The 26,226-nt window shown below is 38.0% G+C and overlaps 1 protein-coding gene across 5 annotated transcripts in view; it reads left to right on the top strand.

Moving 5' to 3' along the window:
- The window catches only part of Csnk1a1 (casein kinase 1 alpha 1), a 37,686-nt gene extending 12,674 nt beyond the window's left edge, over positions 1-25,012 (top strand). The window contains exons 3-11 of one of the 5 annotated variants that reach the window (XM_048419596.3): positions 2,026-2,152; positions 3,135-3,233; positions 5,627-5,710; positions 9,095-9,234; positions 10,401-10,479; positions 11,119-11,193; positions 12,696-12,802; positions 14,632-14,744; positions 22,475-25,012. In XM_048419596.3, coding sequence (XP_048275553.1) covers positions 2,026-2,152; positions 3,135-3,233; positions 5,627-5,710; positions 9,095-9,234; positions 10,401-10,479; positions 11,119-11,193; positions 12,696-12,802; positions 14,632-14,744; positions 22,475-22,482 — 832 coding nt within the window. In that variant the 3' untranslated portion in view covers positions 22,483-25,012. Of the gene's footprint in view, positions 1-2,025; positions 2,153-3,134; positions 3,234-5,626; positions 5,711-9,094; positions 9,235-10,400; positions 10,480-11,118; positions 11,194-12,695; positions 12,803-14,631; positions 14,781-16,605; positions 16,688-22,474 lie in introns of those variants that run through there. The other 4 variants (XM_048419594.3, XM_048419595.3, XM_085699809.2 and 1 more) reach the window with 4 other exon arrangements.
- Positions 25,013-26,226: the final 1,214 nt, after the last annotated feature.

Genomic DNA, 26,226 nt, shown 5'->3' with positions numbered 1-26,226 from the left:
CATAATCTACTGCCAAAAGAATCCTCTAGCCACAGCTGACAGCAGCGCTGGTGCATGGACATAAACAAAAATATTTAGAAGGCATTAGAGAAAGGCACAGAGTCTCCAGTTAGTCAATATAATCATGGAAGCTTCCTCACTAGGGCCTGTGCCTTCCCAAGCCACAGACTTTTACCTAAGCTTACAGTACCAGATCTGAATTCCTTACTGTGGAGTTAACTTCAAATCTAGACAGGAATAATTAGCCCCTAAACAGACCTGCCACTACTGGATCTCATTTTCATACAAGTGTATACTGTATGTTTAATGCTCTCTTAGATTTATTAAGATTTTAGGGAGCAAATTTGATATAACTGAATATGAACTCTTGTTAGTAAGGTCTGAAATTAGAGCCTGCTGATTTGAGGTTTTATCTATATTTCTCTTGAATGTCACTTTTGGAATCCCCTGCAGTTCTGATGGATGGCATTAAAGGGATAATAGCATTGAGTTTCGGGACCACTAGTTAAGCAACTTTTTTTTTTTTTTTAAAAAAAAAAAAGGAAAGAAAAGAAAAGATTCCAGCTGGGCAGCTGTAGTGCACACCTTTAATCTCAGCCAGAACGTGGGTCTTCAGGGACAGCCAGAGCTACAAAGAGAAACCTTACCTCCAAAACAGGACAAACACGTATAATAAACTGTATTTTCTAGGAAAATGTTCATGTTCTTTTGTTAATACTGATGTTTAAAAACCAGTGCTATTGCCGGACAGTGGTGGCGCATGCCTTTAATCCCAGCACTTGGGAGGCAGAGGTAGGTGGATCTGAGTTTGAGGCCAGCATGGTCTACAAGAGCTAATTCCAGGACAGGCTCCAAAAGCCAGAGAAACCTGTCTTGAAAAACCAAAAAAAAAAAAAAAAAAAAGATGCTATTTATCAGTAGAATGACATAATAGAGAAAAATTGTAGAGAAGAAATAGCATTAAAACAGTAGTAGTTTTCTAGAGATTGGCATTTAATGTTCTTGTTTGGTCTTTTGAGACAGGCTCTCAACTCACCCTGTAGTTTAAGGCTGACCTTAAACTTTGCCTCGGGCTCCTGAACACTAAGGTTACAGGCTTGGCCAACATTCTGATGTGTTATACCTTTTACACAGATTTTTTTTTTTTTTAAAAACCTTTTCTCTCCTTTGAGTATTTTTAATACATATTTCCAAATATGGTAACCTCTTGGCTTTAGCTTCTATTGGTGTTAAGAAACTAAGCCAGTTTAGGCTTTTAAGTAATTTACTCCAGTTTTAGTTGTTCTGGAAACAGACTTGCTGTGTATAACCAGGTTGGCCCCATATTGTTTGGGAAGAATTTTATAGACATCAAAATGTGAAAAAAATTTATGGTGATTATTTCTAGTCCTCACAAGAAGAGAAATTAAGTTAATATTTTGAGTTATTGGGGAAAATTTTATATGTGTACAGTATAACAAAATAAAGTAATTTTTCCCTAACAGATAAATATAATCATGTGTCTATGCTATTCTTGAACTAAGCAAAACATGCGATTCCTTTTCAAAGAAGGACAAATAATTGAAGTAGAGTTTGATGTGGAGGGAGTTGGAAGGCAATGACGAGGCCTTTCTGAGGTGTGGTATAGCTGGTGGAGTCAGTTCTTCCATTACAAAGTTAGTCCAAGTTCGAAGGATTTGTCCAAGGTCAGGAAATGATGCAGGTGGCTCAAAATTGCTATGATGGTGAGAGTAGTTATGAAGTGGCCATGCAGAAGGGAGAGGGTCTTGTTACTCTTGAGCAGTATATTTAACCACTGCATTTGTCTTGTAAATAGAGTAAAGGTTCCCTTTTTAAAAAACGTAAATTTCCTTGTTGGAGCCAGAATCTCCCTAGCTAACTATGGCTTAAAATTTAGCAACCCTTAATGTCCCAAGCTCTGAGATTATAGGTGTGTGCTTCCATGCCTAAGGAATACATTGTAATCTTAAAAGTATTAAGTGATAATGTTTTTTCATTGACGCTCTCATTTCTTGTTTTTATTAGGTGGTATGGACAAGAAAAAGACTATAATGTGCTAGTCATGGATCTTCTAGGGCCCAGCCTTGAAGATCTCTTCAATTTCTGTTCAAGAAGGTTCACTATGAAGACTGTACTTATGTTAGCTGACCAGGTGTGTGAACTTTTGACAAAAAAAACCCTGCAGAGTTATTTGTATAATGGTCAGCATTTCACAGACCACATTGTTGTAAGCCCATGTGTCACTATTTTTCTCTTTAAAAAATTATAAAAGGGTTGTTTGTTGTCTTACAGTAGTGTAGGGTATTTGTTCAGGTGTGCTTTAGAAATGTGTTCCTCAGGAAATAAACTATTACTTGCAGCATTCTGTATTTTTACTGTATGTGGTAGCACAGACTCTTAGAATCCCAGCATTCAGGAGACTGAAGAGGGGTTTTAGATTCAGGGCCTTCCTGGGCATTATATAAGATCCTACTCAGATGAACAAAGAGCTTAATTTTTTGTTTTTTTAAAAAAAGGTACCAGGGTAACTAAAGATGAAGCTTTAGCCAAATTGATGCTTGAAGTCAAAATCTGAAACATCAATAATAGCATTGAAGCAACACTAGGACATTTTAGAAATGCCTAAGTTTGCCTTTGTTTTGTAGCCCAACCTGGCTTCAAACTCCCTAGGTTTACCACTGAGAAAAATAAAGTAGAACAGTCCTTTCTAGGAACTGAAAGTCAAAAAAAAAAAAAACCGATAAAATATCTAGTCGAGGTTCTGTGGTATCATGAGCAAAAAATTGCTAAGGATTATAAGGCTTTCTTGCAATATATATTTTAGCAATTATTCTTTTTCACTATGTAGAACAGGCTGGTCTTGAACCCATAGAGATCCACCTGCCTCTGCCTCCTGAGTGATGGGCTTAAAGGTGAGTACCACCACATTCATCAGCCCGTTTTAAATCATTAAATACTAACAGAACAAGTCAAACACCACAAAAGTTTAGGCCTTGATAGCCAGCACACTTGAAATAAAGGGCTTTGTTCTTTTATTGTTTTTCTAGTGCAGTCATTAACTGAAAGACTGGAGTACTTGAGAAATTGAGTTGCTGCTTTTGTCACTTACTGTTTTTATCCCTTTTCTTTTTCAGATGATCAGTAGGATTGAATATGTGCACACAAAGAATTTTATACACAGAGACATTAAACCAGATAACTTCCTAATGGGTATTGGGCGTCACTGTAATAAGGTTAGTTAACTGCTCTTGGCATGAAAGAACAGTAAAATATTGATATGAATTGCTTTGATAAATTTTTGAATCTTTAAAAAGCCATAGTAATTGTATTTGCTGTAATCTGCTTAAGAGATTGTGTTAGAAGGATAATCAGCTAACTCTATTAACTTAATAACTTGAAATATAGTCTCTCCAACTTAGCCCACTAAGATTAGCTTATTTATGTGAAAATAATGAAATTCCAAGGGCTTTAATCATCTGTACTTAACTTGGACAATTGTATCTAGTTTTCATTCACTTAAATAGTGAAAACATTTACCTTTAATCCTTCTTGAGTGGTATAAATCAGATTCTAACTTTATAGACGCTCTCTCTATATATGTAATATATGTGCTTGTGCCAGTATGGCAACCATTGACCCATCTGTCACTATGGCATTAATCCTTGCTGGCTGAGCATGGTTGATACTGAGAATTCTTTAGTCCTTGGATTGGGGTATTTAAAAGAATAACTTTTGGGCCTTCTTCAAAAGTAGCTTACGGTTTATTAATTGGCTTCCTAATTGGGTGAGTTTTCCACCCTCCATGCTGTTTACAGGAAAATACTGACCAGTGGTTGAATATTCATATAGAAAAATGAGTGCTTATTGGGGGTTTCTGACAATGGGTTCCATATACGGGGTGATTAGGTTGTAGTGACGCATGATTGCAGTTAGAAACTAATGATATTGAAGTTTTGTCTGCAATGCTTAGTTTTATTGAGTGAATTGCTTTCTTTATTCATTCAATGTTGAGCTCGGGCAGACAGGCAGCATTGGCAATGCACGAAGCATGTTCCAATCTGATGATCTCAGAAATTCTCAACTTCAGGACAACTGTGGGGGAGGGGGCTTTTTTGTTTTTGTTTTTTTCTTTTTTTTCCTTTTATTTTTCTTTTTTCTCTTTTGTGGTTTTTTTTTTTTTTTTTTGGAAGGAAACTTCCCATTTGTTAACCAGTTAGGGAATGTGGTGTTTTAGGTCCAGCTGTAAATGTTTACCTTTGTTTGCCTGTATGAATGCCAACTTGGAGCCATTATATTAGAACTGGTGTTGCTTGTTAATGTGAGATTAATGTTGGTCTGACCAAGTTTTAGATTAGATTTTTCACTGAACTTCATATATTGAAGGGTTTTATAGCCATATAATTTGTCTTGCATTCCAGATTTCATTTAAAGAAATGTGGCTACTCTCTTTGAAGCAGCCAGGTTCTTAGTTATTATTCTAAAACCTGGTAATTGGTTAGAAAAAAAAAATTTGGCCTTATATTTTTCTCCTACAGTTTTGGCAGTTTGACTCTTCTTTTAGTCATTTCCCGGCCCTCTCCTTCCTGTTTTCTTACCCTTAAACACCCATTATCCCTACATGGTCCCTGTTCTGCATAGTGACAGCAGTAAGTGCATGGTTTTTGCCTTCACTTTAAACAGTGGCCTAGGTAGTAACACTTCACACTCTTCCTCCCCCCCTTATGAATAGTTGTCTTATTCACATACATGTCTTGGATTCCATGTTTCTTTTTTAGAATCTATGTACTCTGTACAGTTGGTCAAATGATTTTTGTGGCACTGCTTTTCTGGAGCTCTTTTCAGAGAGATTATTGGACAGAAGTGAAGTGTTTTATTTAAGATTCAAATATAAATGTTTCTCTTGAACACTTTAGTGTTTTGTTTCTGTAGTTGATTTTTTTTGTTTTGTTTTGTTTTGGTTTTTTGTTTTGTTTTGGTGTTTTCTGTACTGTAGTTTGAAATTGCCCATTGTGTAAGACTGGTTCCTTCAGTCAGCTTGTACCAGTAGTTTATAGCCACAGGGGGGTCAGGCTTGATGGGGTGGGGGCAGCTTCCGAGTTTGGCTTTTGAAGTTAAAATTACTTACTTGAAAATTGTTCTGAATTTGATATTTAGGAGTAGCCACTCCAATCTTAGTGAATTTGCTCATCTCGTCCAGTAATCGGCCCTGCATGCTTTTAAAAATAAATTTTAAGGTGACTAAATGCCTTCTACCTCTTCCTTACTGAAGATTTTTCCCCCATTCATTCTTTTTTGGGGGAAGGGCAGATTGTGATATCAAAGATTGCAGATCCAAATTCCCCATTTTTATTTAAAAATGAAAAAGCCAAATGTCACCATTGCTATCCCTGTTTCAGGCAGTGACACAATCATAGTGGCATTGAAAACATAAGTATTGTAGAATTCACTGTTGTTGAGCTCATGATTTTTATTTGGAAACTGAGAAGCTACAGTGCTTGGTGGAAGAAGGATGGCATTTGGCTACCCTGTTCTTTCTCTAATGCCTCGGTGTTGCCTGTCTGCGCCGGCCATTGTTGCAATGTACGCAATACTGTTTGATGCACTGCCACCTCTATTGTCTGTTCAGTGTTTAGAATCTCCAGTGGGGAAGAGGAAAAGAAGCATGACTGTTAGTCCTTCTCAGGACCCATCTTTCTCAGGATTAAACCAGGTCTGAAACTGTCTCCTATTCCAACCTCAACCCCAAAGTCATGTGCTTTTCTTTCTTATTGTTTCGTTTTAATTACTTTTATTTAATTCTGGAGAATATAGATCTTGCTCAAGCACCTCTTACGTTGGCATTATTCAGACATACTTGGCAAACATGTAACATTACTAAGATATTTTTGTGGCTTTTGCTTAAAACTTTAAAAAGCTTAGAGAAAACTTAAATGAAAATAGGATACTGTCTTTGTTTTAGATCGACAGCATTGATATGAGGAAATGCTGTTAGTTTAGTATTGGAACCTTTAAAAATAGACTTGAGATAGACTAGCTTTAAAAATGTATTTGGAGTTGGAGAGCTTACTACACAATTAAGTCTCATGTGCTATAGTAACTGCTCTGCTGTACCTTCCTCTCCTTTCTTAAGAGCCTCAGGTAAGTAGAAGTCAGAGTTCACATCTAGGATTTCTCAGTGGTTGCTTAAAGAGGACTATACGCTCTAGACTAGAGGACATTGTATTTATAACAGAACAGTGACAGTTGAAGGAGAAAACAAACGACCTGAATATATAACCCGATTTAGATTTGGGCAGGCTAAACCAACCAGTAAAGAAAAACACTTTACATTTTCTTTTCTAGAAATTGTAGCTGTGCGCCCCCCCCCCATGTGAATTTGTTTTTGGTTTTGTTTTGAGGCCTGGTCTCTAGCCCTAGGTTGGCCTGAAACTTGATAAGTAGATCAGGTTGGTCTCAAACTCAGAGACATCCTACCTCTGCCTCCAATTAAAGGTGTATGTCACCAAGCTTGATCCAATATAAATTTTTATAGACAAAGGAACATTTATTTTAGGATGTGAATTTTGGTGCTTCTGGAACCCACAAGTCTATAATTTGATGCCACGTACCTTGAGAAGACAATATTGACATAAATAACCAAAATTGAAGAAATAATCAATCTGGCTTAATTCTGGCTTAATCACCTAAATTACCTTTCATTTATTTTCTGCACTGCCTCTGTTTTGGTTTTGCATTTTGTTGTTTTCAGTACTCTCCAGGGGGCAAGCTCCTCCTGCTTCAAAGGGTTTCAAGTACTCAAGAGTTACCTTATCCCAGAAAAGAAATGCCACTATTGGATTGAGTGTGGTGGCGCGCCTGTAATTTGGTAGGAGGAGGAGGATCACAGCAAATTCAAGGCCAGGACTAGTTACATAGGGAGTTCCAGGTAACCCAGGAAGCTGCATACTGAGACCTTCTCAAAAAATAACTCCACTAAGAGCTTACTGCTATGCCTAAATCTTGGCGGAGTAAGAGTGCGTAATTTAAATTGGTCGTTACAGGAAGAAACAAATTTTAAAAACTTAATAGCCTCAGTTTTACTTATCCATATCTGTACATTTTGCTTACATTTTGTAGCATAACAGCTTGATAATCTAAATAAATGCTTTACTATTCTGTTTATATTATATACGAGCTAGTTAGGTTGCAAATAATTAATGCAAGTTCTCAGAAACGTAGTTTGTTCCAGTCATGAAAATTGCCTGAGTCTCTGCAGATGCAACCCTTATGCTTAACTGGCACTGACTTTCCTTATTTAGTTCTTTTTCTTTCTGTAGTTTCTTTAAAGACTGGAGCGTTTGAGGAGTTAGTTTTGGCTTGGGTTTTTTGGTTTGTTTTTTTGTTTTTTGCTTTTTTGTTTTTAATACTTCATTTTTCAGAACTGAGCTTCTTGAGTCTTTGGTTGTTTACACAGTATCCACTTATTGATTTGTGAATGGAGATTTAGCTTTGAGTAGCAACTGCCAGATATAATCCACATTAGCACACTTCCCCTTCTGTTTCAAGAATTGAAGGGAGTAATCCAATTCCATGACCTAGGAATTGTTCTCAGTGCCTTCACACTTAATACTCTTTGTTGTTAGAGTTTCTGTTTTCAGTGTCATTCTGCAGAAGTGTGAGCTCGTTTACTGATACTGGTTTTCATATTAAGAGGAATGTGTAGTGTGAACTAAATGTATTAAAATACTTTCTCATAGTCCTAAATAACTCGATTGCTAGAGAGTTTGATATTAGATTTACAGAGCATTCGTTGTCCACCTATATTAATTTATCTATCTCTAGTAATTTATTGCTTTTTATAGTAGACCAAATGAAAGTATAAAAGTATAGGCATAATAGCTGGAAGAAGCAGGGTTTATTTTGTTTGTTGGAACAGGCCTTTTTTTTTTTTTAATGTATCCCTGGCTAGCCTGAAACCTTCCTTGTAGACCAGGCTGGCCTTGAAGAGATCTGCCTGCTTTGTCTCCCAAATGCTGGGATTAAAGGCATGTGCTACCAAGGCCTCACTGATCTTAACATGAATAGATGATTTGTTTACTTGTAACATGAGTTTTAAAAGATTACCATAGCCGTTTTCTAAAACATCACAGATTCTGTATTGGTAGAAGAGACCAATATAGTGGTTTAACAAAAATAAAATGTAGGTCTAATTAGAAGAGACACAATAGTCTTATTGCATATATAGTTTCACTTGCACACAGATATGTCAAGCTAGATAATGTTGATGATAGGATTTTACTATAGTATGGCAGTAGGGTTTTTTGTATAAAAGTTAAAACTTCAAATACAGTGGTAAAAGAATGAATTTTGTTGCCTTTCATCAAAGAATAAGTTTTCCTTTTTAAAAATTCAGTTTTGTAGATCAAATTTGAATCACTTAGAAAAATTGTGCTATTCTTTATTCCCTGGCTGCCATATAGATTATATACAACGAAACATTTTCTTCTAAAATGCTAATGTGGCTTTGGGTTAGCTCGTTTAAACAGATAATTTGAAAGCCACCTTAATTTAAATGCTGTACTTGTAAATTTTAATTTTCGGGTGAACATTTTCTATGTTTTAGATATATTATAAAACAATGTAGTGCATGCTCTTGTTTTTTATTATCTTAAAAATGGTTTATTTTTATCAGACTTGGAGGATTATGTTATTTAAATAATTAGCCTTTTATTAGCATACTGAAGAGTGACCTCTGGGAGAAGAGTCCAAAAAGCTTGTACATAAATTTTGGAACATGTTTGTTTTACCCATTAAAAACGGGCTTTCAAATTTCCTGTGGTTAAACAGCACTCTTGACAACTCGGCCTTGGAACATGTGTGTGTATGCATATACACACACACATACTGTGTGAAGACAGGCTACTATAAGAACTGGGCACGTCAAGTTACAGAAATAAGGATAATAGTTGGGGGTTACTTGTGAAGAATAGTAAAGTCTTATTGGAATGTTAAATCTATTATCTGTTCTATTTATACTTCATTTTGATATTTGGATATACTTGTTTAATTGGAAAAAAGGCTAGAGGCCTAATTTCTCTTTGTTTTTCTTTTAAAGTTATTCCTTATTGATTTTGGTTTGGCCAAAAAGTACAGAGACAACAGGACAAGGCAACACATACCATACAGAGAAGATAAAAATCTCACTGGCACTGCCCGATACGCTAGCATCAATGCACATCTTGGTATTGAACAGAGGTGAGTCTTATCAGATCCATAATGGAAGCAAGCAGTTGATGGCTTTTCTTGAGTTTGTATTAAAGTTTCTTAGTGTCTTAAGGGTGCTTCTTTGGCTGAGGATTAAGAAATTGCATATTGTTGTACCATTTGCTTTTAACTAGTGCAGAAAAGCCAGCTAAATTAATAGCACTTTTTATTTTCTTTCTTGAAAGCTGTCTCTGGGCTAGAAAGTTAAATGTCTAGTATGGTGACACATGCCGGCTTTAGCTATAGGAGACTGAAGCAGGATGACTTTTAAGAATTCAAGGCCATTCTTGGCTATGACATGTACTAGCTAAGCAGGGTCTACATTGTGAGACCTTATCTAAAAAAAGAAATGAAAAACAAAAGCCTATTAAACATGGAAGTTGGAAGCAATTAGTATTGACATCTCTTTGCAGTTTAACATATCCCTACTTTTTAAAGTACTGATCTTCGGCGTTGTGTATTTTAGTGTTATGACTTGTGCTTATCACTGTAGTTGGCAGTGTGAACCTGGGAGAATGGAGCCTAAAAATGGGGTAGACTAAATTTTCGTGCAATAGCTAACTTTATTCAGAGCATCGGACAATTTGTACTCTGTGGGTTAAGATAAGTCACATAAGTATTCAGTCACAGCGACAAACCACAAGCAGCACATAGCAAAAATGTTTTTCCATGGAGTCAGATAAACCAAAAATGTGGTTGGTAGACCATGATCTGTCTTTCCTGTTTTGTTTTTTGTTGTTTTTTTTTTTTTTAGTTTGTTTGTTGGTGGTGTTTTTGAGTTCCTTTTGATTTTTGGTTAGTGTTTCCTCACTAACAGAAACAAAGCAAAAAGTGCTGTCTTTGGGTTGAAATGTGGGAAGAGAAATAGTAAATTTCTGAATACTCTGAGATGTACTGTGATTGATTGCATTCACTTTGTGGATCTTAAAATATTACCTATCCAAATAATACCCCAGGAAAGGGTATTGTTTTTCAAGTTCTCTGGCAACCTTGTGTAGTTAACCAATCCATTTTGAACTTTAATACTCTAATTACCTAATTTTGTAAGGCACCCAATAGTCTTTATTGTCATTTGTGAACATTGTTTCTTATATGTACAGTACTTAGTTTTTATATTTTTCACTATCTGGTTCATAAAATAACATTTTCTTTTCTAGTCGCCGAGATGACATGGAATCTTTAGGATATGTTTTGATGTATTTTAATAGAACCAGTCTGCCCTGGCAAGGGCTAAAGGTAAATCAGACTCAAATTACTGGGGATTGTTTTTGTGTATCTTATCTGAAGGAAAAATATGAGACAGGTGATCCCAGAACTTGGGGAGTGGTATTGGCCCAGAAGATTAAGAGCAACCTTAGACGGCATACATAAGTAAGGAACCAACCCTTCCATCTCAGGGGAAGGAGTGTTGGAAGGGGAGAGAAAAAAGAAAGTAAATAAAGTGTTTTCCAGATCTGAGTTTCAGCCAAAGTTAATTTGCTGTTGCCTTTAATTTGGGGGAATAAATTAACCATTTCAGTAAGAAATTAGTTAAGAGCAATTGTTAAACCTGAAGGCTAGTGTTCTTGTGCTGGTACTAATTGGTGGCAGCCTGCCTTAGCTAGATAAAAGCATCATAAGCACGGGGCTTGTGATGAAGTGTGCTTTTGAGAGTGTGTAGAATAAATGTAGAATTTTTAATAGCTATTTTAAATCTTTAAAGGAAAATAGTACAATGCTCAGTTCTTTAGTGAGTAGCTTTATACGATATGGACTTGATTCCATGTATTCTTTTCTTAGCTTTCACATGCTGAATTCTCTATATATTCTGTCTAGTGACTTCAACTGCTGCATTTCTTTTAAGTATTAAATCCATCTTTGAACAACCTTTTACAGGCTGCAACAAAGAAACAGAAATATGAAAAGATTAGTGAAAAGAAGATGTCCACTCCTGTTGAAGTTTTGTGTAAGGTAAGCATACATAATGAATATTCAAAAATAATTCACATGGCATTCCCAGCCAGCACTTGGGAGGCAGAGCCAGACTTATCTGTCTAGGCAGCCAGAGTTTGAGTAGTAAGACTTGTCTAAGTAAATAAAAACTGGAGAGACACCCCTCCATGATCTGTGCCATGCTAGGTGTGGTGTCGTAGTTGTGCCTTTAATCCTGGCATTCAAGACTCAAGAGTCGGGAGTTCAGGGCTGTGTAGAGAGATCCTGTCTCAAAAAACAAACAAAAGTAGCATTTGTTGCTATTACAGGAGAGGAGGTGCAAGTTCAGTTGCCAGCACCCACGTTGAGTGGTATATAACTCAGGCTCCAGACACACTTTCTTGCTTTTATCCTCTTTGGGCACCAAGCACATACAAAGCAGGTACAATGTACATATATAAATAAGTCTTTTAAAAATAATTTATATAAAGTTTAGTGGGAGGGCTGGAGAGATGGCTCAGAGGTTAAGAGCACTAACTGCTCTTCCAGAGGTCCTGAGTTCAATTCTCAGCAACCACATGGTGGCTCACAACCATCTGTAATGAGGTCTGGTGCCCTCTTCTGGCAGGCAGACATGGAAGAAATGTTGTATACATAATAAATAAATCTTTTAAAAAAAATAAAGTTTAGTGGGATAGCACAGTGAGAAGATACGTGCCATCGAGCCCGATAGCCTGGGTTTGTTATTTGGGATAAGTGGTGGAAGGAAAGACCCAACCCCCACAAGTTGTTCTGTTCCACATGCTATAGCACACATATCCATGCACATACGGAGTGCACAAAAGTTAAAGGTAATCACGTTAATAAAAGCAGGGCTTCTTAGTAGCTATGGAGCCAGTCCTAGAATTCAGTCTGTAGACCAGGCTGGACTTGAACTAAGAGACCCACCTGTGTCAGCCTCCCAAGTGCTGGGATTAAAGGTGTGCAACACTGCCTGGCAAAAGAAGCAAATCCTACATTAACAGACATCCGATCTCAGGGTAAGGAAAATCACCCTAGTAAATTTTCCTAGTAAGACAAAAAAGTCAGTTGTTTTTGTTATTACCTGCGGGGAAAAAATTCAGAATTGTGCTATAGAAAAAGGTGGTTTCTTTCACAGTTGTCTTAGTGTTTGTATTGCTGTTATGTAACAACCACTGTGACCAAAAGCAACTTGGGGAGAAGGCTTTTATTTCATTTTAGAACTCTCAGGCCATACTCATCTTTGAGGGAAGTCAGCAGGAATTTAAGTCTGGAACCTGGACTAAGGAGCTAAAGCAGCCAGTAGAGGGCTGCTGCTTAATGGCTTACTCCTCAGGGCTGGCACCATCCCGTGAGAAAGGGCCCTCCTAAATCAATCATTAAATCAAGAAAATGATTCAAACTGGTGGGGACATTTTAAAACTCAAGTTAAAAGAAACTAGCCAGGACATGTATTTTCCTTTGATTTTCCTAACTTGGTGTTTTTGCTTTTCACTTTTTTAAAAATGTTGACTCAATAGGGGTTTCCTGCAGAATTTGCCATGTACTTAAATTACTGTCGTGGGCTGCGCTTTGAGGAAGCTCCGGATTACATGTATCTGAGGCAGCTATTCCGCATCCTTTTCAGGTCAGTTAATCCCTAAGTGGCTGCAGAGGCTGAAAGATGGCTTAAGGAGAGCATACTGATCTTATACTGATCTTGTAGGCAACTCAGATTTGGTTCCCACCACTCACATTGGGCAGCTCGTAACCACCTACCTGCAGCTTCACAGGATCACATAACCTCTGACCTTCATGGGTATTTGCTCGTGTACAATTGCCCCCTCCTCCCACCCCCAGTGTGTGTTTTACATATACATAATTAGGAATAATTTTTGCCCCATCTTAGTGGCTGCATATACAGAATAACAAGTCCCTAATCTAAGGCTCAGTGGTCACATGCTATGAGATTGTATAACCTCAGAACATCAGAAGCTGCACCCATAAAATCTCACCAACATGACAGTTTAAGTAAGGATTGCTGAGAGCAGGAGAAATTGTCTTCCCCAGGGAAGAGTACACCAGGTAGTTATGCGATACCAAGTAGTCAGCCCTGAAAACATACATAACGTTACACATACTGAGCAGGTTGTACTCATGGGTGTGTGTGTGTGTCTAACAGCAGTTCATGAAAAATGGTTATGGTTTTTTTTTTTTCTTCAAAATGGGGTTTATCTTTGGTGCCTGTCTTGGAACTCTGTAGACCAGGCAGGCCTCTTAACTCAGAGATCCGCCTGTCTCTGCCTCCCAAGTGTTGGGATTAAAGGTGTGGCCTGGACTGTCTGTCTGTCTATCTATCTATCTATCTATTTGGAGGAGGGTTATATAGACATCTTTGGAGAGAGGAAGGGAGGGGAGGGGAGGAAGGGAGATTACATTAATCTCAAAATAATTTTAGAAGTAAATGGGTTTTTTAAAAACCGTTAAACAGTAATTCCAATCGTACAGAAACCTATTCAGTACCAAATAAAAAGGTGTTAAAAGCCAGGAATGGTGGTACATGTGTTTAATCCCAGCTCTTAGGCAGAGGCAGGGGTGAATCTGAGTTCCAGGCCAGCCAGGGCTACATAGAGAAACCTTGCCTTGAAATTATGTGTTCCTTCTCCCAAGAAAAAGAAAAGGGCATTAAAATATAGAATCTGTCAGAGGGCTACAGAGACTCCAGCCCTTAGAAGATAGAGGTAGGATTGGGAGTTTGGGGTCATCATTAGTTCCAGAAATGATGTCCCAAGGTACTAACACCATCTCCCTCACAAAGCTGCCAATTCTATACATGCTCCCTTAGGAGGTTCTAAATGAATCTTTCTAGGTAATTGACAACTTGACTCACTGTAGTTACTTATTCTGGGTTTTTTGTTCTTATTGTTAATTTGTTTTGTTTTTCCATTTCTAGTATGCCACTAAGGAAGTTTCTGTTTTGATTTTGTTTTTTGTTTTTTTAAGGCAGGGCTTCATTATGTAGACCAGGCTGACCTTGAACTCAGTAGATATCTGTCTTACTGAACACTGGGGTTAAAGGCTTGTGTCATTGAAAATTTAAAAGGCAGTTTCTTTTTGAAAAGGTTTTTTTTCTTTCTTTCTTCATCTAATTCACCAGACTAGAGTGGCTAACATTTTCCTTTCAGTTGTGACCATGTGAGAAGTAAATAATTATTTAAAGTTACTTACAAGAAGAAAAATCTTAGAGGTTACCATGCTTATGACAAAATACTCTAAAGAGGCTCCCTGGAGCTGGACACAGTGATGCTTGCCTTTAATCTCAGCCTTCTGTAAATAGGCAGCAGATTTGAGCTTGGAGAATTCTAGGCCAACTGGGGCTACATAATAGGAAAAGAAATGGCCTCAACTGTCTTGAGAAGTGAGTAGGCTATTTAGCTGGACAGTATTAAAGGGTTAACATGGCATTTTATTTTTCAGGACCCTGAACCACCAATACGACTATACGTTTGATTGGACGATGTTAAAGCAGAAAGCAGCACAGCAGGCAGCCTCTTCCAGTGGGCAGGGTCAGCAGGCCCAAACCCCCACAGGCAAGCAAACTGACAAAACCAAGAGTAACATGAAAGGTTAGTAGCCAAGAACCAAGTGACGTTACAGGGAAAAAAATTAAATACAAATTGGGTAATTCATTCATTTCTAACAGTGTTAGATCAAGGAGGTGGTTTTAAAACACATAAAATTTGGCTTGTATTTAAAAAAAAAAAAAGACGTCCTTGGAAAATTTGACTACTAACTTTAAACCCAAATGTCCTTGTTCATATATATGTATATGTATTCGTATATACATATATGTGTGTATTATATCATTTCTCTTGGGATTTTGGGTCATTTTTAACAACTGCATCTTTTTTACTCATTCATTAACCCTTTTCCAAAATAAACATTTGGTGTTGGGAATATGGTATTGCCAATCAATCCAAAATCCTAGACCTAACACTTGTTGATTTTTAATACAGAATCTGGTTAGCCATGGTATTTTGACTTACTTTCAGACTAACAGTGTTGAGATATTTATACATTGTTTGTTTGCATGCTAATGCTTTAGCATTTAATGGGAAAATGTGAACATGATCTAATTTTAAAAGGTGAGTCTTGGCATTGCCTTCAGCATGTCTATCTTCTCAATTGCAGAGCACCTTGTTAACTGCAAAGCTCAGCATATCTTCCTAAATCAGAAATTCCCTCTCTGCTAATGAACTATGGCAGATCTTAATTTCATGGTGATCCTTTAAAGGAGTGTTTTATTGAAATGCGAAGGAACTTTAGGCACTAGGGTTCATTCAATGTGAAATTGAAGCCTGCAGTTAGACCTTGTCAATTGAAGATAACTGAGGCAAATGCTATTAAACTGCTAGTCTGTCTCTGTCTCTTTCTGGCACTTTCAGTGCTTCTAAGGAGTAGAACTGTCAGAGCACAGCATCACTCCCTGTTCCCAGTGCCTTAGAGTTCAACTCCTGCTTCCATGTTGTTGTCTCCCCTTTTGGGGCTTACCTATTGATGCCTGCCTGCTTTTTGCCTGTGGTGGGCAGGTAAGGTTGGTTTTTGGTTTCTAGTTACTTTATTTCTGAAAGACTGCTCTAGTCTGAATGTGGTTTTCAAATATTAGTACTTGTTAGTATTAGTAATATTCTGTATTTTTAGTGTTGCATCTAAATAATTTTTAAACTTAAAAATAAATTTTAGGCCGGGTGTGGTTGCAAATGCTTTAATCCAAGCATTTGGGAGGCAAAGGCAGGCGGATCTCATGAGTTCGAGTCCTGCTGGGTCTACAGAGTGAATTTCAGAGCATCCAGGGCTACATAAGACCCTGTCTTTGTTAAGAACAGCTTCTAGTATCTGTGGAACATTTGAAGAAATGGAATGAACTGATGTCCATCCTTGTCCCAGCAGCTCAGTAAAGTTGAGGGGCTTCCTTTCTGTGTTTCTGTATTTGGGAAAGATCGAGTTGAAGATTTGGTGGAGGAAGGGTTTCGATGATGAGGCCTGAGCTAAGCAGTTGCTCAGGGTGTTCAGCCTCTGTACTTTAGTTGGAACGTGAACGCCTCCTTTGTCTCTTAATACTGTGTAAGTAATCTTCCCCTGAAGTAGGTGACAAGTATTTGTGAGAAGTGGAGAGTCTCTTAACTAAGATATCAAACAATGCCTATGTTTGCCTTTTTCATGAAATGAAGCCTTTTTTTTTGCCAAAAGCTGGCTGGGATAATAGGATCCATCACAAATTGCAGCTTCTAGAGCTGAAATTGAAATCTCATCTGGCCTAGAACATTTTTCTTCAGGCATTCAGCAGCCTTCAGAAAGAAGTACTTTCGTTTTGACCTAGTTTCATTGTTCTAATTTCCTATGTGTTTATTACTCAATATAAAAGCAGAATTTTTGTCCTGCTTTATCCAGGTATTAAAGACGAGAAGTTGGATCCACTGAGTTAGTATGTTTCCTTGAAAAAGAAAAGTGATTAAACTTAAGTTTAAGCTGCCTTCTGTATTGTACCTTTTTCATAAAAGTAACTTAAAATCGTAAAACAGTTACAACATCAATAGACACAGTGGTCATGCAAATTATTACGTGTACATGAACCAACAATGTTCTGAAATACGAGATTTTCAGTAAATACCTTAATATGACTGCTTTCAAAAGGTACATTTCTAAGACCAGGTTCAGTGACATGAATGCTTATAGTCTTAGCTACTGGGAGATTGAGGTGAGGATTGCTTGAGCTCAAGAGTTAAGGGCCAGTGTTCCTTCTCAAAGGCGGGGAAGGGAGTGGAATGGGTTACCAAGAGGGTTTTTGTTGTTTTGGGGGGTTTGTTTGCTTTTATTTTTATTTTTTACCTTGAGCAAAATACTGCTTGCCACTGAAATATGTCAGTCTGGTGCTAGATAGAAAGTTAGCTAAGTTGGAAAGTGCTTGCCTTGTATGAATGTGGACCTGAGCTCAGTTATCTAGAACCTCCATTTTAAAAGCCAGCAAGGACTGGGATGTGTTTGACACACACCCTAAATCCCAACACTTGGGCATAGAGCAAGCAGATTTCTGTGAGCTTGAGGCCAACCTCAAAATGGTGAGACAAAGACCCTGTCTCAGCAACAAAGCTAGCAAGCTGTAATGACATTTGCTTGTATGCCCAGCCCCGGCTAGCAGGGTGGAGACAGGCAAAACCTTGGGACTTCCTGGCTGGCCCTAGAAAGCCCAATCAATAAGCTCTCTGTCCTAGTGGAAGACCCCAACTCCAAAATATAAAAGACATCAGAGGAACCACCACTAGGCTTGACTCTTGACCACGGCCCACACAGAGATGCACAACAAGCTGTGCCGCTATCCAGAATACACAGTAAAAGAGGTGGACTTTGGACTCCTTAACATTTGTAAAGTTAGTGTTCATACAGAAAGCGCTCTCTTCGTACATAAAGCTAAGAACAATGCACCTGCCCTAAGGGTGGCATGAAATAAGCATGAGAAAATTAGTCTTAGACCCTCTGCCACTCATATTATATAGGTGATTCCAAAATAATAGGATGTATAAAACAATACTTAGTTTCTGCTACTTTAGCTTTTGGTCTCATGGAATCTTCCAATAATGGTAACACCATATTTTTTCTCAGCTCAAAAATTATGGAAAGTGACCAGGCAATGGTGGTACTACCTGTAATCACAGCACTTAGGAGGCAAAGGCAGGCGGAGCTCAGTGAGTTCCAGGACAGCTAGAACCTGTTACACAGAGAAACTCTGTCTTAAGAAAAAAAAAGAAAAAAAAAAAACGAAGCAAAAAAATCATAGAAATTGACTGCAGGTGGTGGCTCATAACTTTTAATCCGAGTCTTGGGAGTAGAATGATGGATCTGGATCTGGTTGAGGATCACTCGGGCTATATAGTGAGACTCTCAAAGACCAAAATAAAAAGTAAAAGATATCCCTTAGGACATACATATTATAGCCTCCTTTTCCTTTTGATGATAATCTCAGATGCTTTTATATATCAATGAATTCAGTTCATAAATCTTCAGCAAGCAGGCCTCTAAAGGTTCTCTTCTGGAAAGATCCTCTAAAGGTTGGCATTTACTATTATATTTTTTATAGTTCTTTTGGGTTTTGTGAGGGTTTCTTGGTTTTTGGCTACTCAGCAGTTATTTTTTTAAGCGTTTGTTTCTTTCATAGATATTATAGAAATTTCTAGCCACTTACTGAGAGTGTTCAAAAGTGTTCTTAAAAATCTTGATCATGCTAGGTGCACACCTTTAATCCCAGCACTTTGGAGGTGGAGTGGATCTTTGTGAGTTTGAGGCCAGCCTGGTCTACAAGAGCTAGTTCAGGACAGGCTCCAAAGCTACAGAGAAATCCTGTCTCAAAATATATAAAATATATTATATATATATATATATATATTTGCTCATTTAGCTAGTGTATGCTTCTTATGTCATAGGTGGATCTCTGCTCTGATAACTTTGCATTAGGCCTTTTAGTTACAGCATTCCAAAGCCAATCAAGACCAAGAGAAAGGATTTCCTCTAATGTCTCTTAGACTTTTTCCTGCAGTGCTGAAGTGCCCCTAAGATTGAATTTTTTGCTTCTATCTGTGTAGCAAAAAGATGAAAAACTTCTCCCTCTGAACATTTGACAATCCATTTAATGAGTGGTTCTACTGTTTATGATTGTCAGGAAGGTACTTGTTTATGACCTAGAAAAGGCAAAGATACATTTTATGAACATTTAAATAATTGAGTTAATTCTGATATACACACAAGTAGCTGATGCAGTAAGGACAAGTTTGAGAGTGGCCTTGACTTTCTAAGAGTTAAGTGTTTTCCCTCACACTAACCTACCTCTGTGGGTGATCCCCAGGAGCCTAAAGAGTTTACCATGTGTAGTTTAACCTTTTCTGACTTCACCAACTGCTACCAGGAACACAGCTGATAATTCAGCAACTTAACCCAAAACAGGAAAGGGAAGACCTAGCGATGGGTGGAGAAGCTGACTTACCCTGAGTACACTCAGTCCAAAGAAGATCTGGGAACTGAATCTTTGCTGAAACCTGGGATTTTCGTCAGCTTTTCTCATTGTGGACAGTAAAACTGGAGAGAGCGACAAAAGAAATGAAGAAAGTGCAAGAGACCTTCAAGGCTCCTGGGCCTGTTAACTCTCAGCTCAGGCTCTGTGATGGCTGTCAGGAGGCCTGGGAAAGCGCTGTGTAATGCCCACTATCTGCCAGTTGGAACAGATTCCTTTGTAACAGGTATGTTGAGCTTAGCAACTGTGGAAACTATTAGAGAATGAGCCTGAGTAGAGAGTACAGTCATTCAGATTGTTTTTAGTCTTTGGTCCAATTTAAGGAGGAATTGAACCTGTCACACATAAGTTGCCGGTGTGCAATCAAAAATACTTTCACCTTCCACAGTGTTCTTTTTGTAGAGCAGAGTTTGTTACTTTCATACATACTGGCAGCTTAATTCAAAATTCACCTAGCTTAATCTTGTATAACCAGAAAACCATAGGAGAATATTGTAGGAAAAGTTACTTAATACAACAACTGACAGTGTATATTGATTGAGTTGAAAATAACTTTAAACGGTTTTGTTCTTATTATACTGTGGAAGGAGTCTAAATTTCAAACACGCACCACAAATATATAAACCTTATTACTGCATGAACATCCTTTAACTGGATGGTAGACCTTAATTATAATCTCATTAATACAGAGGTATGTAGAGACAGGAAGAACTGTTCAAAACATAACTATATCTGTTTAAAATGGATTCTGGCTATCTTTTTAAAAATTGGACATGTTTGCAGTGAATTCCTAAATAAAGATACATTTCTTGTAGATTTCTTTTTGAGGGGATAGAGTATGATTGTTACTTAAAATAAGCACTTTTTTTGTGTTTAAAGTGTAGCTTAATTCCTGAATCGTCACTAGCCCTGCAACTTTAATAGTCTTCACTCTCCTTCTCTTTTAGGAAAAGAAGAGATTCATCCTTCATTTTAACTGATGACTCAAATGAAGATTTACTCTGGAACCAGAAGTGCTACCCAGGCTGCAAGATTTTAAAAACAAAAACTAAAGCACGCTGGAAGAGACTGTGCTTAGTGGTGGTTGAAGACTGAATGTTGGAGGCCTGCTATTGTGTTTTGTTTTTCCTTCTTGGTTATCATCCAAGAACTGCTCTTTTGAGGGATGTCACCTGGGTAGAAAGACCATCCTACCATTGACCTGTCTAGCTGAAGAACTAAAACTGGATTTGACTGCCTTATTCTACCAGGAATATTGTTAGCCTAATCTTCAACCAAGCCCTAAACAGTTGTAACCAGAGACTGAACTAGCCGTTCCACAAAGAAAGACTTGACCTAGAACTTCCCTGTTATTAAAAACTAAGTTGTTTTGTATTTGGCTTATACTTTGTTAGTGACTGGATTTCCACTTCAGACCTGCTTGTGTGGAGGGATACTGAGTGTAACAAAATACTAAAATATAATCACATGATTCCAGCAAATTACTATAAAGGGGGGAGCCCTAGTTTTTGTAGCCAGGAAAATTATGTTTGTTTTTACGATTTATGAATAACTTTCATAGTTAAAGCCAAATACTGATGGGGGTAAAGGTCATTTCTATTTAACTAGTCCATAGTTTCTAGATTTTAAATAACTTTTTAACTTATTACTCTGAAATTGGAATTAGATTATGGTCTGGTCGGTTTACAGATGGAATTAGAGTTTGGTTAATAGCCTTTTAAAGTAGGCCTTACTGTGCCTGGGGAGGTGGCCCAATAGATAAAACACTTAGCACAGAGTATGAGAGCTCCAGGTTCAGCAAAGGCCCTGCATCAATATATTCAAGGTGATGAACCATCGGGAAAGATAACACCTGATTTCAACCTCTAACCTAAATACAAGTATGCCTACACTCAAGTATATGTATACACACAAGAGTGCATGTGCACAACAGATTTTTTGGTTTTAAGTTTGCCAATGCTATTTCATAATCTTAGTATTTGTTTTCTGTGCTCTTAGGATGATGAATTAGTGTTGGATAGCTGCTCATGGTTGACAGTGGGAAGGAGGAAAGCACATAATTGCCTTCAGAGCTTAATTGTATTTATCAGATACATGAGGATGTCTGGTTTCCTCCCAAATGAAAAGTTCCTAGTTAACTGGCGAAGGAATGCTTATTAAAAATGATTATAAATATTTGATACTGACTTTCCAGTTTTAGTGTTAAAAACATCTGTAATAAAGAGTAGTAGGGTTATATTCTAAATCCCACCAAACCCAAAGGAAATATCCCACCAATGTTGGCAGGGGGAGAAATAGATTACTGGCCAAAGCATGGTTTTTCTGTAATGTGGTAGGTTTGGTTTTGATTTTTGTTAAAGAAGTTAAATGGTCAGAAATGTAATTCAGTCATCTTGGGGTTTAGAAGGGAATAGACAAAATGGCTCTTGATTATTTGATGTCCAGGTTATTAAGAGTATGAATAGGTGGGCATGTTTATTCTGTCTCTAGCCATAAAGAGCCATTTAGAACCTAATGCAGAAGCCCTGGCTTCCACTTGTGGGAGAAGGAGCTGTACAACAGGATAGGACAGGAAGTAAACAGTGCCAAAGCATTGCATTGCTTGTTTCTAGTTCACAAGTCAGTCAGTACAATGGGTTTTTTTTGTTTGTTGGTTTGGTTTTTCGAGATAGGGTTTCTCTAGCTTTGGAGCCTGTCCTGGAACTAGCTCTTGTAGACCAGGCTTGGCCTCGAACTCACAGAGATCTGCTTGGGTCTGCCTCCCGAGTGCTGGGATTAAAGGCGTGTGCCATCACTGCCCAGCGACACTTTTCTTTTTAATGCAACAGTGGAAGTTAAACAAGTATGAAGATCAGTGTAAAGTTTTTGTATGCAGATTACATATTTCTTTAAAGGTTTAACAACAAAGTTGTGCTTTTAAAAAAGTGAAGTAACTGTTACTGTTGTGAAAATTCTGCCAGAAATGGTGTACACAAAAGCTGGCTTCTGATCTAGTTAGAACCACCCTCTAGTTGTTGCAAATAATGTCGCCTGTTTCTCATTTCAGTTGGGTTTCTGAAATAACTTGTGTTCTGGGTCCAAAAGAAGTGGGCATCCTCTTGGATAGCTAGCCATTCACTGTAGCTGAGAGTTGGATGCTGAGGCTTTAATTAGAAAGTTGTGTACTCACTAAGGTGTGATTACTGTCCTAGTTCTCTAATTTGGGGAGTTTGTGAAAGTTTAAAACTTGTAACAACCTTTTCTGTTTTGTTTTAATAGGTTTCTAGGCGTGAATTGAGGAAGAGAAGCAGCAGAGCAGATGATTGGAGCAGCATTTGTTTCTCCCCAGACTAGACTTTTAGTTCATATGTACACTAGCCAGTGGTTGTGAACAACCATTTACTTGGTGTAAAGAACTTAATTTCAGTATAAACTGGCCCTGGGCAGCATTGCTGGTGCTGACCCTGAGCTGTAGCCGCTGTAATTGTGAATATTAACTGAGGTAGTGAAACATGGTGTCCGGTTTTCTATTGCATTTTTTTTCAAGTGGAAAAGTTAACTAAATGGTTGACACACGAATTGGTGGAGAAATTGTGCATATGCCAATTTTTTTGTTTAAAACCTTTTATTTTTGAACTATACTGCTTTTGAGATCTCTTTTCAGAAGAACGGCATGAACAGTCTTCAGCCACAGTTGTGATGGTTGTGAATGTTCACAATTGTGTGTTCTTAGGGCTTTCCATCCCTGGGGTTTGCAAGTTGTTAACTTAAAACATTCTTTAAAAGGCTGACTTCTTGTTTGCAAGCCAGCTGATATGGTAGCAACCAAAGATTCCAGTGTTTGAGCATTTGAAAGACTCTGCCTGCTTACCTGTGCTAGAAATAACAGCATCTAAAGTGAAGACTTAAGAAAAAAAAACATAGCGACTACTAGATTATCCTTAGGACTCTGCATTAACTCTATAATGTTCTTGCTATTATAAAAGCATATTTGTCACAAATTTAGTTACCGTCTTACAACTGAACATGTATGTGTGTTGCTTAGATAAATGTAATCACTGTAAACATCTATATGATCTGGGATTTTGTTTTTATTTTGAAATGGGAGCTTTTTGTTTACAAGTTCATTAAAAACTAAAAACTGTTTCTGTAAGGAAGTGAAATTTTTTTAAACAAAATGCCTTGGTGACTCAACATGAAGTATATCTTATCAATTTTTTGTTTTATGTTTTGAGACAGGGTCTCATTTTGTGGCTCTGGCTAGCCTGGAAGTCACTATAGACCAGGCTGGCCCTAAACTCCGAGATCTTTCCCTCTCTGCCTCCCTAGAGTCCTGGGACTAAAAACATGAGCCACCATGCCCAGCTTTCCCTAATTTTTTTGATAGTTCACTGCAAGTCATTGTTATATTTCTCTGCTGCGAAAGATTTTTTTTTTTTTGTCTTAAAGAGAAGAGCATCCTGTCCATTATTTTTTTTCCTATGACTCACAGACAATACCCAGTACTGCAGCTGCCATAACTTTGGCATTGACTCCTATGGCCACTGACTAGCAAGCAGATGGACTGATTCTGAATAAGAGTGGAAGTGTTAAAGGGTTTAATAACTATATTACAAGATATTTTTCTTAAAAATCCTTGTGAAATGGCTCTAAGAGTGTCACACAGTGTGAAGTTAGTGATCTTGACCCTCTAGCCCCGCTTCTGTAGGTACCTGTGCACGCTTCCTCATGGTCTCTTTTGGCCACTTTTCTTTTTCCCTTTGATCCAAACGAAGGGGGAACTTAATTGACCATAATTTTTCAAATGGTGTAATTTATTCATTACAGCATGTCAGGATAAATTAAAAAATGCTTTGTCTGAAAATGCTGCCAGGAGCTTATTGTGTAAAATACTCTGAATTGTAAATTGACACGTGTTTGAGAAGATTGTTGGGATTGATTTGTTGTGGTGTTTTTTTTTAATTTGAACAGCAATAACTAATTCCATGATTGCCACATTATGTTATGAAGAGTTGTATTAGTACCATAAAGCTAAAGAAGGCTTAGTGAGGTGGGACTGGTGGGTGGCAGCTTCTGTTTCTTTTCTAACCATGCTTGTCAGTTAAGGTGTTTGTTTCTTGACTAATAAACCCTTTGATACTTTTAGCCAGAAATCAGTCTCATAAAGCTATTTTTGAGTATAGTTTGTGTAAGATAAAACTGTTCAGCTTTGGTTATAAATTTCCAGGCTGAACTCCCTCTCTAGCAAGATATTTTTCAGTGCTTTTATTTACTATGCACTTAGACTATGCACTTTTTCTGAAATATTTTTGTAACACTTTTTTGTATTTTTGCCATTTGAAAAGGTGTGTCATTGGTCTGTAACTAAGTTGCAGGTTTGAAACTGCTGTCAGCTTTGTGAACCAGAGCAGAAATGTTTTGTTTCGGGTGTGTTGTCTGTCTGCAGCTGGAGCTGGAATCCCACTGATCTTCTAGCTACCTTTCGTTTTCCTCACAGTTCACCAAGAAGAGCAGAAGTTCAGTGAATGCTGTTACTAATCCTGTCTGGAAATGAATCTCATTTCACCAAAATTAATTATGTTTTTCCACTAAAATGATGGTATATGTTGAAGACACATCACTTTGAAGTTGGAAGACCTCACCACTAAAGGCTCCACAGTGGCTGACTTGGCTGAACTCTAGGTTGCCACTCTTTTCTTTGTTCACCCACTGGGTGATGCAGCTTTTTTAAATGTTGGGAGATGGCCATTCTAACTACTGTTGAATGTCTCTGTTTGGGGAAGGTATAATAAGAAAATAAAAAAGAATATATATGAAGGGGAGGCTGGTTGTCTCCCATGTGGTTGTGCATATGCTCTTAGAACACATAAGTGGCACAGTCTGCCTTTGCTGTGATCTCTTCTCTGCTGAGTCTGTTGTAACTACTCAGTGTACTGTGACAGGGCACAGATTGGTCTAAGTTTGAACCACAAAGACGGTGGAGTCTAAGCTGGTAGGCTGTTTTCCCTGAGAATTGCTGGGATAATAAAGTTGATTGCAACTCAACTAGAATGAGCCCATGAGGATTGCAAAAGGGGCCATCAAAGCGTCTTTAGCTCACATGAAGATTTGCAACATCCAATATAGCTGCAGAAAGTGACCCCTCTTCCAACTAAGTCTTTGTGGTTTTGTTTTTTTGTTTGTTTTTTGTCTTTTTGTGACAAATCAGTTTGTATGGTGATGACCAAGATGTGAGGGCGTGTGTCTTGTGGGAAATATCAGAAATATGATCCAGACGTGCAGTTTTATTGTATGTGTGCAGTGTGGGTGTTCGGGGCTCAATTTTTCTTTTTCAAGACAGGGTTTCTCTGTAGCTTAGGAACCTGTCCTGGAACTCGCTCTCACTCTGTAGACCAGGCTGGCCTCAAACTCAGAGATCTGCCTTGCTTCTACCTCCCAAGTGTTAGAACTAAAAGCATGTGCCACCACCACCTGGCTACTTCTCAGATTCTTAATCTTTTTCTTTGGTTTTGGTTTCTTTGGGGTGTTTTTGACCTCTTAGGCTCAGCAATCCTCCGCTGCACACTGTAGACATGACCTAGCACTAGAATGACTTGTCTACTATTCTTTTTTTCTGGTGCAGACAGGGTCTCCACTTTGCCAGCATTGACACCCGCTTTTCACATGGGTGCTGGGGGGATGCTTTGGTGCAAGTTTTGAGCTAATACGGTTGTAACATTTGTGTGCGCATTGTTAGAGAACGTGTGTTGTTTGGTTTGTTTTTGGAGGCAGGGTTTTTCCTGTAGCTTTGTAGCCTGTCCTCTCACCAGCTCTGTAGACCAAGTGGCCTTGAATTCAAGAGATCCAGTGCTGGGATTAAAGGCCAGTGCCACCACCGACCAGCTGTATGTTCCACTCATTGAAGAGGATGGGACTGAAGCAGAAGACTTTGAGGTCCAAGTATGTCTGTAATGTGAAATGGTTGCAAGTTCTTCACAGTTAATTAGCATTGATGTTTTGCAAGATGCAGTCTCACTTAGCCTGGGTGGTGA

The sequence above is a fragment of the Myodes glareolus genome, chromosome 13, assembly GCF_982192425.1.
Source record: "Myodes glareolus chromosome 13, mMyoGla1.1, whole genome shotgun sequence".
NCBI lineage: Eukaryota > Metazoa > Chordata > Mammalia > Rodentia > Cricetidae > Myodes > Myodes glareolus.
The sequence above is the reverse complement of the archived record's forward strand: the minus strand, read 5'-3'. Positions and strand labels throughout refer to the sequence as shown.